Source organism: Rhineura floridana, chromosome 20 (assembly GCF_030035675.1).
Source record: "Rhineura floridana isolate rRhiFlo1 chromosome 20, rRhiFlo1.hap2, whole genome shotgun sequence".
Taxonomy (NCBI): domain Eukaryota; kingdom Metazoa; phylum Chordata; class Lepidosauria; order Squamata; family Rhineuridae; genus Rhineura; species Rhineura floridana.
Window position 1 is genome coordinate 297,907 of NC_084499.1, and position 21,643 is coordinate 319,549.

The 21,643-nt window shown below is 50.7% G+C and overlaps 1 protein-coding gene across 3 annotated transcripts; it reads right to left on the reverse strand.

Moving 5' to 3' along the window:
• Window positions 1-276: 276 nt before the first annotated feature.
• Window positions 277-18,934, reverse strand: ALAD (aminolevulinate dehydratase). 3 transcript variants are annotated; one of them, XM_061603615.1, is made up of 13 exons: window positions 18,442-18,934; window positions 17,874-18,008; window positions 13,813-13,966; window positions 11,561-11,611; window positions 7,972-8,068; window positions 7,184-7,319; window positions 5,741-5,824; window positions 5,221-5,309; window positions 4,765-4,820; window positions 4,376-4,463; window positions 2,547-2,633; window positions 2,289-2,418; window positions 277-1,278 (listed from the first exon to the last, which is right to left on the reverse strand). In XM_061603615.1, exons 3-13 carry the CDS (start codon window positions 13,923-13,925, stop codon window positions 1,211-1,213), a joined length of 999 nt encoding a protein of 332 aa, XP_061459599.1. In that variant the 5' UTR covers window positions 13,926-13,966; window positions 17,874-18,008; window positions 18,442-18,934; the 3' UTR covers window positions 277-1,210. The 3 variants fall into 3 exon arrangements, with proteins under 3 accessions (XP_061459599.1, XP_061459598.1, XP_061459600.1); XM_061603614.1 differs by lacking the exons at window positions 17,874-18,008; window positions 18,442-18,934 and adding an exon at window positions 17,183-17,303; XM_061603616.1 differs by lacking the exons at window positions 17,874-18,008; window positions 18,442-18,934 and adding an exon at window positions 16,655-17,145.
• Between the last annotated feature and the right edge of the window lie 2,709 nt (window positions 18,935-21,643).

Below are 21,643 nucleotides of genomic sequence, written 5' to 3' on the forward strand. Positions count from 1 at the left end.
TGCAAGACCCGGACGGGCCACAGAAGAGCCGGCGCTTCTTCGCACATCCACTTTAACACACCACTCAGCAGAGCGTTTCCTCGCACACGATGCAGCGGAAAGGGACAGCAGTCCGGCCCGGCCTCCGCCTCCCTTGTGGCCCACTCGGCTCGGCCGTTTTCTCACAGCCCCGAAAACGCACCCTCCGCATGCCTATGGCGCCCCCGAGGCACAAGCCCTGCGCCTCTTCTGCAGTCTACGTGCAGCTGAACTAATTTCTTTCCAAGTACTCATCTCTCTTTCCAGCCAACTGGAACTTTATTTCTGCTCCAAGCGCACATATATTATTTGCTTCCAGTGTCACATGTCAAAACGAGGAGGGTTGCCAGCAGCTTCCAGCAGGCCCTGTTCCTGTGCTGTTAAACGCAGCGAGATGCAAGCCAACATTCTGCCCTGAAATGGTGCCATCTCCTGTTTCCTGTGTATTAAACACAAGCAGGCCCGCTGGGAATCCTCACTTCCCTAACTAGTCCACTGAAGAGCGGGTGAAAGCCGCAGCCCAGCGCTCTCTGGTTGTTTTACTTTTTGCTCTGAAGATGTGTAGAAAATGTGTCATTTCCAGCAAAGAAATGTCGCAGGCAGGTAAAGATTTACCTGTGAATTGCACCTGTCCTGCATCAGGTTAAAGAACTTGGAACGCAGCCGACAAAAAAGCAACAACGTTCAAGCCCAACAGCTGTGCCATCACTGCATGACAATGCACCTGCTGCTTCTCCCCTCACTCCCCCCACCCCCCCAGGCAGACTGCGTCACTGGGACAGAGGTTCCAGCAAGGCTTGGGCGTGAGCTGGCCTCTGTGGTGACAGGATCTCTCACCAAAGGACCATTTGTGATGCATAAATCACTTTGGTTAACTTTTAACTGATTCTTGGTGCAGAAAGGATACCTGCAGGGCAAGGAGTGTTAACTATTCCTTGTTTGCAACATTTAAAAAAGAAACATGTTTTTAAAAAGTGTCCAGGCTGAGAAGGCAGAAGTTGAAGGATTCTGTTAAAACATCTCTTGGGGGGTGGGAGGGCTTTAGAGTTATGCTTGTGCTGGATTTGCATCTGTTAAAACAGGGCTATGCTAGAGCACACACACACACACCGCTATCCACTTGGTCCTTTCTACTGATTCCAAGACACTTCCAGGATGCTTCTTGCATCTTCATTCGCACAAAAGAGATGCCTCATGCCTGCATGTCCTTCAGCCACTGGAGGAGTTGAGGCACGTAGTATGTAATGATGATATCAGCCCCTGCCAAGAGAATTTTTTTAAAAATGCATTTTAAAAGACACATAATTTATTTACATATGCTTCCCTAATTTTAAAAGATCTTCTGTTTGCCTCCGTTTCTTGATTTCATTTCCCCAAAAGTCTTTTAACCCTTTTTTAAAAAGATGTTTTTAAAGCTTTTTTTTAAATGTTTTTAACATTGTTTTGTTTTAATGTATTTTAAGGTCTGTTTTTATGATATTTTAAAAGTGTTTTTAGCGCTTCTGTTTGCCGCCCTGGGCTCTTGCTGGGAGGAAGGGCAGGATATAAATCAAATAATCAAATAAATAAATAAATAAATAAAAGTCCGATATCCCCTTTGGACCGCCTGCCTGTCCCATCTCTTCCTCTCCACTACTGTGATTTCCTCCCTGTTTGGATTTGCACTCTTCACCCGCCTCAGCATCAGCACCTCAGGCAGCTGTAGAAGGGGAATCCATGGAGGAGGAAACACGGCTGCCAGTGTCTGTGAGCTGTTATTCCAGGATCATAAGCGAAGAGAGGAAGAGCCCTTCCACTCCTCTCCTGCTTGTGGGCTTCCCACAGGGGAAGCTGGTCGGCGGCTATGGGAAATGGGACCGATTTGGACCTTCAGCCTGATCCAGCTGTGCGGCTCCTAAATCATTCCTAACTGTTCCGAAATGTTTATTTATTTATTTATTTATTAAATTTTTATACCGCCCCATAGCCGAAGCTCTCTGGGCGGTTCACAACAGTCAACATCAGATACAATAGGCGACATATAAACAGAACCCACCCCATTCTTGTGATTGAAATGTATTTTAATTCTTTTTAATACTGTAGTTTAGAGTTTGTAACCCACCCTGGGACCTATTGGTGATGGGCAGGCAATTAATAACAATAATAATATAGTAACTCCATGGAAAGTACTCCACGACACCGTGCCAGCCCCTGTGATGTCAGCATCGGAGGAAAGGATCCCTGCGGCATCACAGCCCCCTCCTCCCACCCCATTTCCCTTCCTCTCTCACCCGCTCGCCTGAACCCGGCCATGGCCTCCATCACCACCGCCTTCAGGTCAAAGGCCCCGGCTTTTGCTCCATGCCACAACATGGCAAACTCTCCCGAGACGTGATAGACAGCCAGCGGGTGGTTGGGATGCTGGAACACAAAAACACACACTTGGCAGCAAAGACATTTTCCCCTAGTTCTGCTGAGATGCTGCAAACCCTCCCCCGGAGGCCGACCAACCCCCCTCCGCATTTGGGGGATGGGAGCAGGTGGCTTACTTTGCTCTTCACCTCCCGCACGAGGTCAAGGTAGGGCATCCCTGGCTTCACCATAAGCATATCTGCCCCCTCTCGTACATCCCGGTCCTGAGGAGGGGATAGGAAGCCAAAAACACAGGCAGGCTATTAGAAGGGCAATCACAGCATCGCTGGAACCTGCCACAGAGCAGATCAAACTCTTTGTCCAACTAGTTCTGTGTTGTCTACTCTGATTGGCAGCAGCTCTCAGGCAGAGAGGGGCCTTCCCCATCACCCTTCTGGCTGGAGTTAGTTCCCCATCATAGTAGGAATTGACCCGGGGAACCTTCTACATGCATAACAGGTGCTCTCTAGTACTTAAGAACATGGGAATGGCCTTGAAATGCTGAAGGAGGCCAGTGGTCCATCTAGGCCAGCATCCTCTTCCCAAAGAGGCCAACCAGATGCCCCAAAGGGAAGCCACAGGCAGGACCTGAGTGCAAGAGCAGCGCTTCCCCCTCCGGCAGTTTCCGGCAACTGGCATTCGGAAGCATCCTGCCTCTGACTGCTGAGACAGACCACAGCCATCAAGATTAGCCTCATCCGCCAGATACGTGTCTAATGCTCTTGCAAAGCCATCCAAGGTGGTGGCCATCACTGCTTCCTATGGGTTAGAATTCCAACTATGTGCTGTGTGAAGGAGGACTTTCTTTTGTCTGTCCTGAATCTTTCAATGTTCAGCTTCACTGGATGTCCTTGAGTTCTACTGTTATTTTGAGAGAGGGAGAGAAACTTTTCTCTATCACTTTCTCCATGCTATGCATCATTTTATACACTTCTATCATGTCACCTCTTACTCACCTTTTCTCTAAACTAAAAAGCCCCAAATGCTGCAGCCTCTCCTCACAGGGGAATCGCTCCATCCCTTTGATCATTTTGGTTGCCCTTTTCTTAACCTTTTCCAACTCTTGAGGTGAGGCGACCAGAACTGTGCACAGTATTCCAAATATGGTTGCATCATAGATTCATACAATGGCATTATGATCTCGGCAGTTTTATTTTCAGTCCCTTTCCTAGTGATCCCTAGCATGGAATTTGCCTTTTTCACAGCTGCCACACGCTAGGCTGACATCTCCATTGAGCTATCCAGTGTGACCCCAAGGTAACATTCTTGGTCAGCGCAGACCCTATGAGTATATATGTGAATTTAAGATTTTTAGTTCTGACATGCATCACTTTACACATCTGCTTATGTTGTGCTTGAGCAACTGCGGCTGCTCCGAAGCATCGCTGTTGTTTGGGGCGACAGGCAGACTTTGCGCATGTAATATGAAGAGTACCTAGAGCTGCTTTACTGTCTCCTGCACATGCACATGCACCCCCTCCCCATGTGCACCCTCCCCCATGGCCCTGCAGACCTGGCTACCCAAGGGAACATGCTGGGAATGGCCACCAATCCGAGCAAAGATTCTGGCTTCTTACTTGGACATCTGGGACAATCCATGGACAGAGCATTGATTGGGGCAGACCCAGTAAGATTTTCAGGAAGGAATGAAGTAGGGAGGACAGACCAGCAGCCTTGAGGTCACTGGAGTCAAGGCAGTGCCTCCAAATCAACAGGTTCAGCCTTAATTCCCAACTGCAGACACGCTAAACCCACTAAGAGGGCCTTTGTTTTGTGTTGCAGGACAAGTCAGAGTGGAGGGTTTCCACCAGCAGTCCCCTCTGCCCACACCCTGGCTGACTCCTCCCCCAGTGTCCACAGCTACAAGCCAAGAAGGGGGGGGGAGAGGCAAGGAGGCTTCCCTTTCAGGGCAAAATAAAAACAACTGGGCAACACAGCCCTGCAAATGGGACCCTACAAAACTCACCACAGCCCGCAAAGCCAAGCCCCGTGATCCCGGAGGGAGCTGGTAACATCGCCGGTCTCCAAAAGCAGGTTTGGACTGGGCTGCATCTCTGTGTAAACCAGAAAGACAGGCAAGAAGGATCAAGAGACCTCCTACCTGCATATATAAATAAAATATAATAATAATAATAATCCTAGCTGCATTTGCCCCGAGATGCACCCCCCACACCCCAGCCCCACCTTCCTGTCGGGGAATGGGGAAGCCTTTAAGGCCTCAGCCACACCATCAAGACTCGGAGGCTGCCCTAGGCTCTTTCCTCCCCGCAACTGCAGCCGGCCCCCTCAGCACACACGGAATGCAGAAGCCCTCCTGGCTCAGAGGCCTAAAGCAGCAACCAGACCAGGCCTCACCTGAACGGGCCATAGAAGCAGGAAGCAAACTTGGCACTGTAGCTCATGACCGAAACCTGCGGATACAAGAGACGACAAGGGGGCACCTGGCCCTGAGCTTCAAAGGGCTTCCTCCCTGGGCACCCTCACAGCCTCAGTGGGCCGACCCTCAAACTGCCATAATGCAGCCCCACAAGGCAAGAGAAGTGTATGGAGGTAGGCGCCCGGGCAACCTCAGCACAAAGGGTTAGGCCCAATGGCTGCAGTATGACCAGCCAAGGGTAGGGCTGGCCTAGAAAGAAAAGGCCACATTGGGGTGTCACTTGCTGAGTAACAGCTGTGGTGAGTCAAAGACACTCTCTGTCCATGCTCAGAGGCACCACTGCATCCAATTTAAAATATTCTAGAGCATTGGTTTGGCACAGGCTCCATATGACGGTTGGGTGAGCAGGCAGGGGATGCCAATTCCTTACCCACCTTATTTCCCATATCGTTGGAGATCAAGGCCTCTTTGATCGCATGGATGCGTCCATCCATCATATCTGAGGGGGCCACGATGTGGCATCCTGAAAGAAGAAGAGAGGTGGGAAGGCACTGGGGGGGGGGGGCACGGAGAGACTCCATTTGCTCCATCCCTGACCTCAGACCTTCCCTTGGAGAGAGCTGCCCAGTCCCAAGGCACCTAGCCAGGCAACATCAGAGGAGCCCTGGGGAAGACTACTCTCCCCACAGCACCCAACCCCCACAAGCAGGGTATGAAGGCAGCAGCCCTCCCTACTGGTTGGCCCCCAAACAACTGGCATTCAGAGGTGGGACTCCTCCTCCTCCACCTCGAATTTGTCAAATCCTCTTCTAAAGGCATCTCAGGTAAGCAGCCATCCCTGCTGTTGGGGCAGTGAGTTCCGTGTGCCTGCCCGCAGCCTCCTGCCTGTCCTTTTCCTCCCGCAGCACCTGCGTGGGGCCTGCAACAGGGCACTGGAACCACTGGGGCTCTCACCTGCCTTGGCGTAGGCCAACGCCACCTCAGCCAGCCGCTGACAGCTGGCTTCGTTCTGGAGGGTGCCATCTTGCCGGAGGACACCTGAAGCGGTGAGAACAAAGGGCAAAACTCAAGGCGCCGCCTGATGGTCGCTCAGTTCCCCTCCCCACCCCCAAATTTTCCTGGCTTCAGTGATGCCTCTTGGAGCCAAATCCCAGACTTAGGCAAGCCCCACACCAGCCACACAGTGTCCAGAATTTCTATCACAACATGACAGCATGCTTTTTAAACCAGGTGTGGAGAACCTTTGGCCCCTGTTGCTGCTGGGCTAAACTCCCATCATGCTCGCTGCAGGGGCTGATGAGAGTTGCAATTCAGCAACATTTGGGGGGCCACACCTGTTTTAAACAAACAAGGTTCTGGATAAAAATGGTGTGGGAAAAACCTTGGAAGCCTGAGTGCACTATAAAGTTTGAGCAGGAAATCCAGCCACCAAGAGGCATCAATGTACAGTAACCCCTCAGCAAACCAATCCTCCAGGAAAGACACTCCCTTTAACAAAGTCTTTTTGGGTGCGAGAGCCAGTGTGGTGTAGCGGTTAAGGTGCTGGACTATGACCTGGGAGACCAGGGTTCGAATCCCCACACAGCCATGAAGCTCATTGGGTGATGGCAATGGTAAACCCCCTCTGAATACCGCTTACCATGAAAGCCGTCTTTGTAGGAAGGCAGACCATTTGGGGAGGGTGCACTCGCTGACATAGTCAGAATGTAGCTCGTCTACGGGACCGCAGCTGCTGCAGGCAGCTCTCTCATGCGCGGCTGGAGTGGTGCTCCTTGCCAGGTAGCACAGGCACCTTTGCAGTAAACAGTGCTTCAGGTGCCCTGGAAGCACTGCTTACTGCAGACGAGTCTGCTCGACTACAGGGGAGGATGGCAGAGATAGAGAGAGACCAATCATAGGGTAGTGGCTGTCCCTGCCTGCCTGCCTGAAATCTTCAAGTGGTCTGTATACAAGGCTTACTAGACTTGGTTGTTTCATTTAAGACATACATATTGTTTTTTTAAAAAAGTTTGCTGAAATATGTTGAACTGCTCTCCTTTTTTATGGTGTAGGAACTTATCCCTTTTCTTTCCATGTTATTCCTACCTCTGGAACCAAAGTTTCTGCTAAAGAAGTGATGTCCAGGAATGCATCTACTTCATGAACGGAGCAGATCTGGGCACCTTCCTATGACCAGCAGAAGCAAATTTATGCAAAACAGACACTTGCATAATGCAACACACATTACAGAACTTGAGGATTTTTAAAAAATCTTTCAGGATGCCACATCGTGGCACCATCAGATATGATGGATGGACGCATCCATGTGATCAGAGGCCTTGAACCTTGGTAATTTTTTTCCTCCTCGAGGCCCTGCTAACACAAGGGGGGGCACAGCTCACACCCCACAGCCCTCACCGCAGTGTCCGTGAGAGGTGTAAGGGCACAGGCAGACATCACAGGCAACCAGCAGCTCAGGAAAGAAGGCGCGGATCGTATTTATGGCTTGGATCACTGATGTGTCTTTGGCATCAGCTGCAGAGCCACGCTCATCCTGCAGGGCAAGACAGGAGGAAAGAAGTAGCAAGGCAAAAGCCAGCAGAGGGCGAGGAGGAAGGGGGTCTGCAGCTCGGCAGTCAGGACTGGATTTGTGGCCCCGGGGAAGGCCCCAGGGTGGGGCAGTGTGCGTTGGAAGTAGGGTGGCCTGAGGTCCTGGCTGCTTTTGCTTCCCTCCCACGTCCCCAAGTACTGCTTAAGCCTTGTGCCAGGCAAGGACGAAAGCAAAGGGCTCTGGCAGCTGAGGGTGATGCTGGGGGGGGGGGGTGAGATGGGAGGGACTGACGTGGACTGAAGGGAGACTGCAGGTTGGAAGGCCTGCTGCCTGCGGGCGTCTGCCTGCGGGCAGATGCTGGGGGATGGGAGGCCAGCACTTAGGATGGCCTTTTAGGGGATCTGGGTTGGAGCCACCTAGTGGGGGGAATGGGACTCTGCTCTGCTGCAGACAGCAAGACAAACAGCAGCTGGAATGCATTATCATCATCATCATCATATTGAATATGTAGTTTTAGAATCTTATATTGTATTTTTGTTGTTTTGTATGATAAGCCACTGAGTATTATATTAATAGAAAAGAGGGACATAAATACTGAATCTAATCTAATCTCTGGCAGAAATTGCTCCTACACCCACCCGGCCCCCTTGCGCACCTTGGCAGCATTGCTTGGTACCCCAAACATCAGCACGCACTTCAGCCCATCAGCCACCAGGGGGCGCAACATCTCCTCCAGCTTGTTGATGCCATACCTGGAGAGGGCAGGGCAGAGCAGGACAGGACAGGGCAGGGCAGGAGGGGTGAGAGGGAGAGACAAAAGCCAGTCTGTGAACAAAGTGGGGGTCACACAGGCATTCAGGATCAGCAGCTGCCTCCACGGGACCCAGCAAGTGGCCTGGATCAAGCCCACTGAGCCTGGCTGCTGGACCAGACTCACAGTGTCTCAGACCCACATGGCAATGGGGCACGAGTAGGATCACCACCTTTGTCCTTAAAACGTTTGCAGTTATGCTACAGGCACGAAGTCAACCAGCAGAGCTCACCGCGGAATGCATGCATATTGCAGAGGATTCTGGAAGATCCCTCACTTAAGCCTGCTCACCTGCTTTCAACATGGCTGCTGTGTTAAGGGGCTTGTTTTTATTATGTTTATTATTGCTATGCATTTTTGTCCATTATGTTCTTTCTACTTCGCATTTTTAAGTTTTAGCAAGCCACGTTTTGTGTTTTTGAAAGTGAAAAGGCCTCACAAAGGCCTGCCCCCTTCAGAGCAACTGCCTCCATTTGGGAGGAAGAGGGCTGGACGGGCCTCCTCAGACCACAGCCAACCTGGAGTCTTCCACAGCAAAGGCTTCTGCAAAAGGCATTTCACACTCCCTTCCCAGCCAGAATAAGGCCAGCACGGGCAAGCTCTGTCCCCTCAGCCCAACGGGTGGGCTGGGACCTTGGGATGAACATTATCTCTCGCCTCCAAGTTGCAGACAGCAACAAAAGGGTTTTTATCTTGGGAAGCCACAGAGCGAGGTGAGGCTCTACCCTTCAGGAGCTGTTATCTGGCAGGGCCCAGAGAAAAGGCTGCGTGAAGACTGGGGGCGGAAGCAGGGGGGCAAAGGCATCTGAAGACACTGGGACATCGTCTCCCCACCACTCAGGGTTCAGACCACACAAGACACTTTGCACCCCCACGATGGGCTTTCCTGTCCTCTCTCTCTTTCTCTTTAAAAAAAGGAACAGCAGCCATGAGGGAGATGCAAATCCACCCAACAGGACAGGGGGAAAAAGGAGGTCCATTGTCCTGTGACCAGAACTGGGATGGGAGTGGGCGCAGGGGGGCAAGACTGGAGAAGAGTCCCGCAGTCCCTTTCTTAACCGGCTCTCGCTCTTTTTCCCTACCATTCTGTGCTCCCCCCCCCCACTTCCAGCAGTTCACATTCAAGGTCCTTTGGAGTAAGCATCACATCACAGAGACTTCCCCACTGAGAGTGCCCCCCACTCCACCCCCAAACATTGCTATTCGCAGTGTCACGTACAAAGAGTAGCTTTCGGGGGCTGATTTTCAGGGGGAAATGGTGAACCCCTCCATCCAGTACCGCACTCTTGACCTTGACCACATGGGGCCCCAAGGCTGCTCTTAGTTTGAAACAGAGAAAGGGGGGAGTATGATAATCACACCAGCATGTGAAGTTTGACCCCCAAAAAGAAGCCATTCGCACATGACGCCTCTTGGTAGAGTCAGAAAATGATAAATTCCTCCCGCCCTGCCCCTGCCCCACCATCACCAGTCCTCTTGCCACCCCCCATCAGATTCTCCCTGCCCCAAATGACACTCCCCCCTGCACCTACTCTTGTCCAACTGATCTTAAGAACCCGATCCACAGGCTGGCCCAAGAGGGAAGAAACGGCTTCCTGCGGGCTGCACTAATGTATGCCACAAGGAAAGTGTGAGGGCAGCCGGAGTGGGTAGGTGGGTCCAGATCACTGGCACCAGTCGGGGTTGGCCATGCAGGAACTGCTGTGCCCGTGGCCTCCTCCTCTTGCATGTTTATAGGCAACAGGTGTGGAATTAGGTATCACCTAAGCAAAAGACTAGAGAAAATAGCAAGGTATTCGCGCTGATATCTCGCCCCCAGATGGCCAGCACGTGTGATTACTCCGTGGCTTAGGAAGGCTGGTGGCTACTGCCTACTGAACACATGCAGCCGTCAAGATGGGAGTGAAGGCAGCATTCTGCTGAGGGACGGGGCAGTTAGGAAGAAACTCTTTCTAACAAAGTCAATGAAAGAGGCAGAAGTTTGCCACTTGCTGGTAATAACTCCTGGGAAGTCAAGGAGCAATACAGTACTGGGGAGCAGCTGCAGGGGACCCACACGTGGCCCCTTGGAGGCCAGAGCTGCATGGCAAAGCAAATGCTCAGCGTTCAAGGATCAGGTGCAGCCCCTGGCAGCATCTCCAGTTAAGGCCATCTTGGGTGTCCTGGGATGCCTGCAGAACAGCCACCAGTCACAACAGACAGTCCTGCTTAGTTATGCGACCTGGAGGGCTGCCTCAGTCCATGGCAGCAGTTGCACAGGTAGAGTCCTTTGCCCATTATGCCCATGCTAAGGTTTGTGGCACAGAAGAAACCAAAGACCTCACGCACTCTGTTTTTAAAGTGCAGAAAAAGGCAACCAACACGATCAAGGGGTTGGAGCAACTACCCTATGAGGAAAGGGTGCAACACTTGGAGCCTTTTACGTTTTAAAAATGTAAGCAGGGGCTTGGCCTTGATGGCCTTATGGGCCCCTTCCAAGTCTACTATTCTATGATTCTAAGTAAAGGCGGAGGATGTCCTAGAGGTGTATAAAATTATGCATAGTGTTGAGAAAGCAGAGAAATTCAGCACACACTAAAAGAAGGACTTTTTCGCACAGCACACAGTTAAAACCACAGAATTCACTGCTGCAAGATTTAGCGGCTGCCACCAATTTGGATGATTCTAAAAGGGAATTGTGCAGCCTGCCAGGATCAGAGGCAGCGGGAATATCAGTTGCCGGGAATCCCAAGAGGGGAGAGTACTACTCTGGTGCTCCGGTCCTGCTTGTGGCTTCCGAAGAGGCAGCCCACTGTGGAAACAGAATGCTGGATTTGAGAGCCAAATGGCCTGATCCAGCCTCAGGCAGCCTCTTTTTTTTTTTTAAACTAACATTTTTTTATTACTTTCCAGAACCTCTTACGTTCTAAACCACCCCATTCATTTATCACTTGGAAACAACTTTCTTCTCCAGCTGCTGTTGGGTCTGGAAAATAGGTCAGATTGTCAAAACATCAACTTTTTGTTGGCTGACAGATGTCAAGACGTATTGCTTAAACAGTAGCCTTAGCATTATCTAAATCTCATGCTGCTTTTATTGAATCTTACACTGGGAGTTGTTATGATGGCGGTTAGGACAATGTGTTGTGGTTGATTCATGTCTTATCTGTTGCAACAACCTACAAGGTATCTGTTGTTTCACATATTGTATTTTTTCATTTCTCGATGGTAGATGGCAAATATGGAAACAAAACTGAACTGCATTGAGGTTTGCATGCAGAAAGTGTCAGGTTCAACCCCGGCACCTTCATAATGGGGGTCCCGGTGGGAGGGCTGAGAAAACTTCTTCCCCTGAAGACTCTATGGAGAGTCAGCGCAGACAGCATTTGACTAGAAGGAGCCAATATAAACACAGCTTTGTCCATTTTAATATGCCATTGATATGTTCACTTACCGGGCTTGACCAGGTAGGCTGGCGATGGGCTCCACGGCGTCTGGATTGTCCCTGAAAGAGTTAAGCAGGAGAGGTGAGGCCTTTAGAGAAGTCTGGTGGGAGCCATGGAGTGGAACCAGCCAGCAGCCCCAGTGCATTTGGAGGCCGGCTCACGGCCGGGGGAAGAAACTCCTTTTCCGTCACCTGACTATGCCGCTGTTGTGCAAATCCAGCATTCCGTGCAGGGAGATGTCTGCATGGGCAAGGGGCAGGATCCCCGAATATAAGGCTCCCATTTCCAGAAAGCCAGAGGTGATGAGCAGAAGCCTCACCTGCCCCCCCAATTCTTGTTCCAGTAGATGCGACAGCTGGCGCCCCCCCTTTAAGAGAACGCTTGCTGGGCCTGGGGCTTTGTGCCCCATGGAGAGGATTGTGGGATTCTACACTTCCAAGCAGAAGGGCAGAGATGACCCAAGTCCATGCTGAGTGGCAGCAGAATAGTGGCTGGAAGCCAAGGGTCAAGAAGCCCCCCATCATAAATTCACTCGGCAGCCTCGAACAAGTCATGGCCCCCCCAGCCCCCCAACTGCAGATAAGGAAATAACCGCTTAAGCATCAGCATTTCTAAGTGGTAGGCCTAAAAATAAACCATGAGAAAAAATTATTAAAATGTATCATGAAACCAAAATGGCCTGCCTTCAAGTCGATCCCAACTTGTGGTGACCCTATGAAGAGGGTTTTCATGGCAAGCACCATTCAGAGGGGGTTTTCCATTGCCTCCCTCTGAGGCTGAGAGGCAGTGACTGGCCCAAGGTCACCGAGTGAACTTCATGGCTGTGTGGGGATTCGAACCCTGGTCTCCCAGGTCATAGTCAACACTCTAACCACTACGCCACACTGGCTCACACATCAAACGCTACCTTAAAACACCTTGCTGGAAGAAGGCTATGGTCTGAAGGCACATAAGGCCAGCTCCTTGCTGAAGCTAAGCAGGGTCAGGTCTGGTCAGTGCCTGCATGGGAGACCGCCTGGGAACCTCATGTAAGCTGCCTTGGGTTTCTATCATGAAAACAAAGGTGGGCTATAACTGTATTAAAATAAAAATAATAATAAATAAGAAAGTCTTAGTGATGTGCCTCAAGTTCAGCAAGGAGGGACCTGTCTAATCAGGGGTTCAGCCTGTGCTGGATGGGGTTACACTCCCCCTGAAGATGGAGGTTTGCAGTTTGGGTGTGCTCCTGGACTCAGCCTTAAACCTGGAGGCCCAGGTTTCTGCGGTGCCCAGGAATGCTTTTGCACAGTTAAGACTAGTGCGCCAACTGCACCTGTTCCTGGAGTCGTCTGATCTGGCTATGGTGACACATGCCTTAGTTACATCCCGCTTAGACTACTGTAACGCGCTCTACGTGGGGCTGCCTTTGAAGACTGTTCGGAAACTTCAGTTGGTGCAACGAGCTGCAGCCAGAATGTTAACTGGGACTGGTTACAAGGACAATACAACTCCCCTGCTGCAACAGCTCCACTGGCTGCCAGTCTGTTTCCAGACACAATTGAAAGTGCTGGTTATGACCTATAAAGCCCTATACAGCCCAGGTCTAGGCTATTTGTCAGACCGTATCTCCTTACATGAACCTGCCCGGGCCCTGAGATCTTCAGGAGAGACCCTTCTCACTATCCCAACACCTTCACAAGTGCGACTGGTGGGGACACGAGATAGGGCCTTTTTGGTGGCTGCCCCTAGGCTCTGGAACTCCCTCCCTAGGGAGGCAAGAATGACCTCCTCCTTGCAGTCCTTCCGCCGACAGCTAAAGACTTTTTTCTTCCGGAAGGCCTTTGGAATTGAAGGTTTTAAGGGTAGAGACTGAAGAGGATGCTGTATGTTATTGTTTTACTTGTATGCTCCTAAACTGGGTTGCAGTATTTTAAGTGTATATCTAATTGGTTTTAACATCTTAATAGTTTAATCCTGTTTTAATGCTGATTTTATATGTTTATATGTTTTACATTTTTATAGGTTCTTAATGATATGTACTTATTTTTATCTGGAAGCCGCCTTGAGTTCCAGTTTGGAAAAAGGGCGGGGTATAAATAAAGATGATAATGATAATGATAATAATATGTTGAGAGGGAGTGCCACAGAATCAGGCCCACTACCCCGAATGCGCTAAAAACCGCTGCTGTTGTTGCTAGTAAGTTCTCCACTAGTGCAAGGTGGGGCTTGAGAACACAAGCACGAGCAGCCCACAAGGGGGACGTGGCAGGAACAGACTCACGTGACGAAGACGGGATAGATGAGGTTGGCAGCACTGAAGGCAGCGGCTGTCGTCTGCCATGAGCGAAGCACAGGGTGGAAGTAGCCGCTGTGCAAGAGGGACTCTGCCTGCATCTTCGGGTCTCAAAAGCCAGTGGCCCACGGGAGAAGGGATCCTGAAAGAGAGCGAGGGAGAGGGGAGGGGTGGCTCAGAACGGCCTGCTGCTTTTCCATGCTGCCTTGGGCGCCAGCCACAACCCTTCACGGAGAATTCTGGAACTATCCCCAAGGATGCACAGCATCATGGGGGCACTGGGAAGGTCTCCCCATAGCCCACACCCACATATATATTGTGAAGCACTCCAAGCCGTCCTCTGCAGCTGCACAGTGGAGGAGAAAATCAACAGCCACAGGCAAGACTTTTCCAGAGCTCTTTTCCACTGTTAATGGTCTTCTTATTGGAGAACTCATTGGGCAACCAGAATGATCAAGGGGATGGAGCGACTCCCTTATGAGCAGCTTTTTAATTTAGAGGCTTTTTTAGTTTAGAGAAAAGGCGGGTCAGAGGATACATGATAGAAGTGTATAAAATTATGCATGGCATTGAGAAAGTGGATAGAGAAAAGTTCTTCTCCCTCTCTCATAATACTAGAACTCGTGGACATTCAAAGAAGCTGAATGTTGGAAGATTCAGGACAGACAAAAGGAAGTATTTCTTTACTCAGCGCGTAGTTAAACTATGGAATTTGCTCCCACAAGACACAGTAATGGCCACCAGCTTGGATGGCTTTAAAAGATTAGCCAAATTCATGGAGGACAGGGCTATCAATGGCTACTAGCCAGGATGGCTGTGCTCTGCCACCCTAGTCAGAGGCAGCATGCTTCTGAAAACCAGTTGCCAGAAGTCTCAGGAGGGAGAGTGTTCTTGCACTCAGGTCCTGCTTGCAGGCTTCCCCCAGGCACCTGGTTGGCCACTGTGAGAACAGGATGGTGGACTAGATGGGCCACTGGCCTGATCCAGCAGGCTCTTCTTATGTTCTTAACTCCGACAGGAGCCTCTGGAAGATAGCGTGGCTCCCAGGATACAGGTCTGAAGTCAGTGCTTGAGAAACTGAGATGTAAGAGGCCCATTCACACACACACCGCAGCCTGGTCAGGAGGGCCACACACCCTCCTTGGCCATGAATTATGCTGATGCATCAGTAATGCAGAACGCCTCTGGTAGTGCCCTGTGGAGCAGGTATCTCCATCACGTGGACCACAGAGAAGCAGTGACCACAACATAAGGCATGTCCTCCCTAGAAAGGGCGAGGGCCCCCCCACTCCAAGCAGAGCAGCTCCTTTGCCCGCAGAACGACACCAGCTCAGTCCTCAGCAGAGGCAGCGAAAACAGCTTCAGGTAGCAGGGCTAGGAAAGGCCCTGGGCAGGGGCTGCCGGTCAGAGTAAAGATAACAGTGGGCTAGATGGGGCCGGGCCAGTGGTCTAAAGCAGCACCTTTAATCTGAGAGATGTCACATTGACCAGTGTGCGTGTGTGTTGGAGTGAGGGCCTGTCACCCTCCCCAATTCACTCCAAAAATGCTGCATGCAAGACAAGGCTACTGATTACAGGAATCTCTATGGCAAGGGATGGTGCACCCAACTGTGGTGTAAATAAATAAAAAGAGTTATTTTAAGCATGTGCTTAGTACCACCCCCCCATATTCACAACTGGTCTGGCTTCATTAGGGTTTTCAAGACTGGAGAGCACAACAAGCCTGGCGTTGCCCCTCGTTTTAGGAATTTAAACTCTGCTCACTTCTAAGTTTCCAGATTTCATTGGCGCTTCTGAAAGTGAAGGCACTCTCTCCATGCCTCATGAGGCCTGAAAGCTGCCTGGGGCTAGAAAAGAGGAGTCCTGGCCCACTGGCCAGCAGACAGCAAATTCTGCCGCATCAGATGGGTCACATGGCCCAACTGGGCCAGGCACAAGGACTGTGGGCTGCCAGAGGCAGAAGTGCGAATGACAGGAGCTAAGGAAGGCGCGACCAGAGAGGAGGCAACTGGGGGAGGGAATGTGTGCTTTGGCTTATCCTGGAGTGAATCTTAAGGGCAGGGAGAAGCTGTTCCATGCAAAGAGCTCCCGGTCCTGGAAGAGGAGAGCTACGTGCCCAGGGCGGGCTCTGACGGACACCCACAAACCCAGTCAAGGCTGCGGATCAGGCCACCATCCTGTTTTCCCAGAGGAGCCAACCAGATGTTTCCAGGAAACCATATGCAGGCCATAAAGGTCCCCCACAACTGATACTCAGAGATCCTGTCCCTGATCATGGAAGCTTCATTTAGCAATTGTGGCTGATGATGGCCGACAGCCTTCTCTGTCCACTTTAAAGCCTTCCAAGGATCATGTGGCAAAGAGTCACAATGCTGAGTGGTGTAAAAAAGCCCTTCCTTTCCCGTCTGAAGCCTCCAGCTGGCCAGTTTCCTTGGGAGATCCTGAGTCTGAGTGTGGCAAGAGTTGCGTACACATCAAGCCCCACCTGGCGCGGCAGCACAACAGCTGCAAGAGAACTGACCCAGGCCCACATCTGCGCTCAGGCATGACGCTCGCTGGGTGACCTGGGGCGGGTCAGTCCCCGCCTCTCAGCCTAGCCCACCTCACAGGGTTGCTGTGAGGATAAAATGAGGGAGGAGCAGTGGCTGGTGCTCCATGAGAGGGGGCAGGATGTCTAGGCAAGAGTAAGGACTTGGGCTGGTTACAGCGAAGGGCGGACGGGCACTGCCGCGGTGGGCGGCTCCCTCCCCCTCGGCTGGGAAAAAGCCCGTTGGGCGGCAGCGGGCCTTTCTTCCCAGCGGGCTCATTCCTGCACGGCTATTTTCCTCACTGCCTTCCCGGGGCGGCGTGGGCAACGTGCGCGCTGCCTTCCGTGGACGCGGCAGCCGCTTCTCAGGGCTCCTCTCCGGGTCGCCCCGATTCCGCCTTCCCCGGGGCCACCGCGGGGCAGGCACAGGAAGCGTCCCCCAAAGTGACGCGCAGACGTCTGAATGCCCGCCCGAGATTGTCTAGCAGCAGGCGGCCCGCGCGCAGTCGCCGCCCGGCCCGCGGAGCCGGCGAAGGCCCTTTTCTGCTCAGACCCCGGAAAGGAGCCGACCCCGACGGCCAGCCAAGGAGGGAGGGGTGGCGGCTCCACGAGGAGGGGAAGGGAGAGGGCTTTGAAGCGCCCCCTTGGCTCTGGCTGCGCGGATGGCCCAGCCCTCGCCGGCGGGGGAAGGGGCTGCCTGACTCCCACCCGCCCCTTGCCAGGGGCAGCCGAGGACAGCGGGGAGCGCCTCCCCCCACCAATGCCGGGAGCTGCGGCGAGCTGCGCCCGGCGCTAAGAGAAAGGCGGCCGCCTCCCCCGCGCCGCCCTCACCTGCTCTTCCTCTTGCACCCACGACCGAAACCTCGGCGTGGGAGGGGCGCCAGCTGTTTTCCCGGCAGCCCTTGCGAGCCACGCCCCCCGCCCGCTTAAAGGCGCAGCCGCCGTCTTCTACGCCCGAAGGATCTAGGCGGTCTGTTTCTCGCGAGGGGAGGGGAGGCAAGCGGCTCAGTCGTTCTCCCTGTCTGCGCCGGAGGAAATGCCCTCTGCGCGTGCTCAGGGGACGCCGGCAGTCTTGTTTTTTGCCCACGCCTCCCTGCAGGAGCGCACCTGCGGGGAGAGGGACCCCGGGGTGCAGCACATGCTTTCCATGCAAAAGGTCCAGGTTCAATGCAAAGCACCTCGAAGTTGGGCTGCCATGATTACCTGCCTGGAACCCTGCTGAGCTGCTGCCAGTCAGTGTTGACAACTCTGGGCTGGCTCAGAGTAAGGCACCTCCAGCAATACAGTGGCAGGAGGTCTCGGGCCCAGCAAGACCCCCCATGACTGGAGAATCAGCGTGGAAGGGGAGTGTGAAGAGCAGCCGCAAGTTGCTGTGGGAGTGAGGCCCGGTCAGCTGCAACATCCCCCTGCTCGGGGATCCGCCCTGGTTGCCAGTTTGGCACCAGGCCACGGTCCAGGTGTTGCTAGCGGTACATAAAGCCCACAATAGCTCGGGACCAGTTTACCTGCAGGGCCGCCTTACCCCTCAGCTGCTTCAGGCCGTGGAGCTGGCGAGTCCCAGGTGCCAACGGGACACTCACTCCGCACTTGCGTGGCAGCGCCGACACTTTGGAACTTTGCCCATTGACATCAGCCTTTATTGTATTCTTTTCGGTGCCTGCTTCAAACATTTCTATTTAGACAAGCCTATCCAGACACATAGGTGTTACTGTGTTATAATCGCTTAAATCTCTACTGCTGTTTTAATCACTGTTTAAAAATGTTTTTAATTACTTGTTCTTAACTGTTTTTGATAATTTTAATATTTATTGTACACCATGTAGAGGGGTTTTTTACATTCAAGTGGTATATACATTTTGTTAAATAAAAATAAATAATAAAAGAGCAGACACCTGGTGAGCTCTGACAATGCTTTTTTGTATTTTCAGTTTATTTATTTACTGTATACTACAAGCTGCTGTGAATATGGGAACTCATAGAAAGACAAGGTATTAATTTAATTTATTAAGCTTTACCAAAGCACATGATGTGTTCACTTAGAGGAATTTTTTAAAGAATCAAATAAATTCACAGAGGACAGAGTGACATACCTAGAGTAGCCTCCCTGTCTAGAATGAGTCCACCTCTGATGACCAGATGCTATGGAGATATATAGCAGAGGAAAGCCATCAAATGCATGCCCTCCTTACCAGCTCCAACAGGCACACAGCTAGCTGCGGCTGCTTGTGGAGATTTTTTTTTTTTAAAGGCAGTGGGATTGTATTTCTTACCTGCGTTCAGAGACTCCTCTCAATCTTTTGCCTGCAGGCCACGTGGACAGAGCAGAAAGATTTTCTGAACATTTACAGAGTGCCCTTTCCTTTGTCATGGCTGGTTTTGACCTATAAAGCCTTACACGGCATAGGACCACAATACCTGTTGGAACGCCTCCCCCCGTTATGAACCTGCCCGTACACTACGTTCATCATCAAAGACCCTCCTCTGAGTTCCTGCTCGGAGGATGGCAACGCGGAAAAGGGCCTTTTCTGTGGTGGCCCCCGAACTGTGGAATGATCTCCTGGAGGAAATACGCCTGGCGCCATTGTTAATATCTTTTCGGCGCCAGGTCAAAACTTTTCTTTTCACCCAGGCTTTTTAATTAATTATGTTTAGTATACGCTGACATTGTTTTAATTTTTAATAATTTTTAACTTTTTATATGTTTTATATTGATACATGTCTTGTACTTTGCTATTTCTTGTCTTGTGAACCACCCAGAGAGCTTCGGCTATGGGGCGGTCTATAAGTTTAACGAAATAAATAAATAAATAAATGGAACACCCACAACTTGTTCCTTCTGAACACAGCAGAGACTCTTAACATCAATGCTAGACTGAAAAACACCAGTTTTCTTCTGATTTTGTATTGGAATGTTATGTTATTAATATTGACATATTATATTAATTTGATGATTCAATTGACAGCTTGTTTTATGTTTTATGATGACTTTAAATGTGATGTTTAGGTAATCAATTGGAGTTACTGTTCGATTGTTATGTTTTGAAATGATTGTTTTTGAATTGATTGCTATTGACGTTATTTGCATTTTTGTAAGCCACTTTGAGCATATTTGTATGGAAAAGTGGCATATACATTCAAGTAATAAATAAATAAATAATAAACACAGGAAGGCCAGCCCTCCAGGTGTGTAGATCAGCGCACTGGCTCAAAGCCCTTTGAAGACTGGAATTGTCTGCTTGCTAACAGTGGCATATGGGTCGCTCCTTCTGTCTGTATTTTAGCATTCATTGCTGCAAAATCTCACTGGGCCTAAGCACAGGCAGTTACACAGCTCCACTTCTTTCTTCATAAACAGTCCAGGGAAGGTGCATATGAAGGCAAGATGTGAAGGAAGTCAATTAGGCTGCAGCCCTGAGGGCACTGACGACAGAGGGCAAGTCCACATCAAGCTGAGTGGCATTTATTTCCAAGTAGATTTGCTTAGGGCTGCACTTACTGCCTTTCACTGCCATGTAGTTTGCAGATGCCAAGATGCACAGCTTGATGGGGGCACTAACACTGTGGCACAGGCTCTTGTTTGGGTTTGGCTCCTACAACCTTGTTAGCAAGTACTGCTTTTTGAAGCTAACAAATACAAAAGTAGATGCATTGTTGGGAACTTGAAGTTATCTTTTCACTGCTACTTTTGAGGGCACATCTCTAGCCACACCGAAACAGGCTTGCATCACATTCTCTTGCCCTGGGCCCTTTTTCATTTCATTGGAACCCAAGCAATACATTTTAATATGTTTTAATTGTGGCTTATCTGCTTTTATTAGTTTGTTGCTGTTTCGTTCTTATTAAATTTCAGTGTATTTTATTGTTGAATGTCTTCTACATTTTAATAACAGCTTTTGGAGGTACACTGCACAAAAAAACAATATAGCATGATCCATAATCAGTCAGTCAATCAAAGGCAGGGCAAATTTAGTCCCAGAAGCCTATTTTAACCAGGCTCACCCTAAAGTTATGAAAAATGACAATGTTCTTGGGCATGTGCAGATTACTTTCACTGAAGAAAAAAGCTAGTCTCAGACCTGTAGTTAAGGTTCCAGGGCATGGACTAGGCTGGGCACATGATGGAGCCACCTTTTTGAAGCTATGCAAGCCTGGGTCAGTACCCGATCCACCTGCAAACCCAAAGGACAACCACCTTGAGCTTAATGATGGCAGGAAAACAGGATATGACTGCACTAAACGTAATTAATGTGGTCCCTCTGCATGGCTTTGGGCTCCTCTCTCTGCTTTTAAGTTACAGGCTTGCCTGTTTGTAAAGATTGAAGGCTGATGGGACAAGAGGCCATGCTGAAGCTCCAGGTTGTGCTTCCAGCCCACCTTCCCACGCTCAATTCAATGCTTGAAGCTCCAGGTTGTGCTTCCAGCCCACCTTCCCACGCTCAATTCAATGCTTGAAGCTCCAGGTTGTGCTTCCAGCCCACCTTCCCATGCTCAATTCCATTACAAGCTCAGGTGAGGCGAAAGTACAGTGCAAGTGACAGGTACTTTCACCAGCTCTTCCCACACATATTATAATGATGCCTTCTTATCCTCTCCTGCTGGCTGTGTCGGTTACAGTGCTAGCTAAAGTGGATTTTTAAATTTGGGGTTGGGGGGGGGGAAGAGAATCTGCTTTGGGCTCATGAAGGAATTTTTCAGGATGGACAAAAGAGCAAAATCCTTCACAACACATACTTTACATGCAGTTCTTTTGCTTTGAAAAGGTGTGCTGGTGGCTGCTGCTTAGTTGAGTTTTTAAAAATGCAGGGAAGGCCAATCCAGCAGCTTTGTCATAACAGCCAAAAGGATCTTTCAGCAGAGAAGAGAACATTCGACTTACCCATGAAAAGTTCATTTTCTGCAGGGGATGGAGGTGATCCACAGGTGGATTGTTGCTCCACTAGGCAGGATTATGCAAACCAGCCTCAGTTGCCCTCAGAGTGGGAGGGCAGCCCTCCTCAGCAGGCAAGTGCCAAAGCTGACAACCAGCACAATGAAGGCATGGCAGCCAGGAGCCTGAATGGAAACAAGCGGACCAAAAAACATTGAGGGAAAACACCTGTCCTTAGGCCTCCCCACTCATCACAGTGACTTACTGAATTCAGGATGCCCCACTGCAGCAGCCTAGGATGCCAGGAGGGCCAGATCCCTTCCATCCCCTGCAGAAAATTAACTTAAGTCCACCATTCTATTTTCGGGGGGGGGATCCATGAATGGCATATAGCAGCGATACCCATATGGGTTGTCTATCTGCCT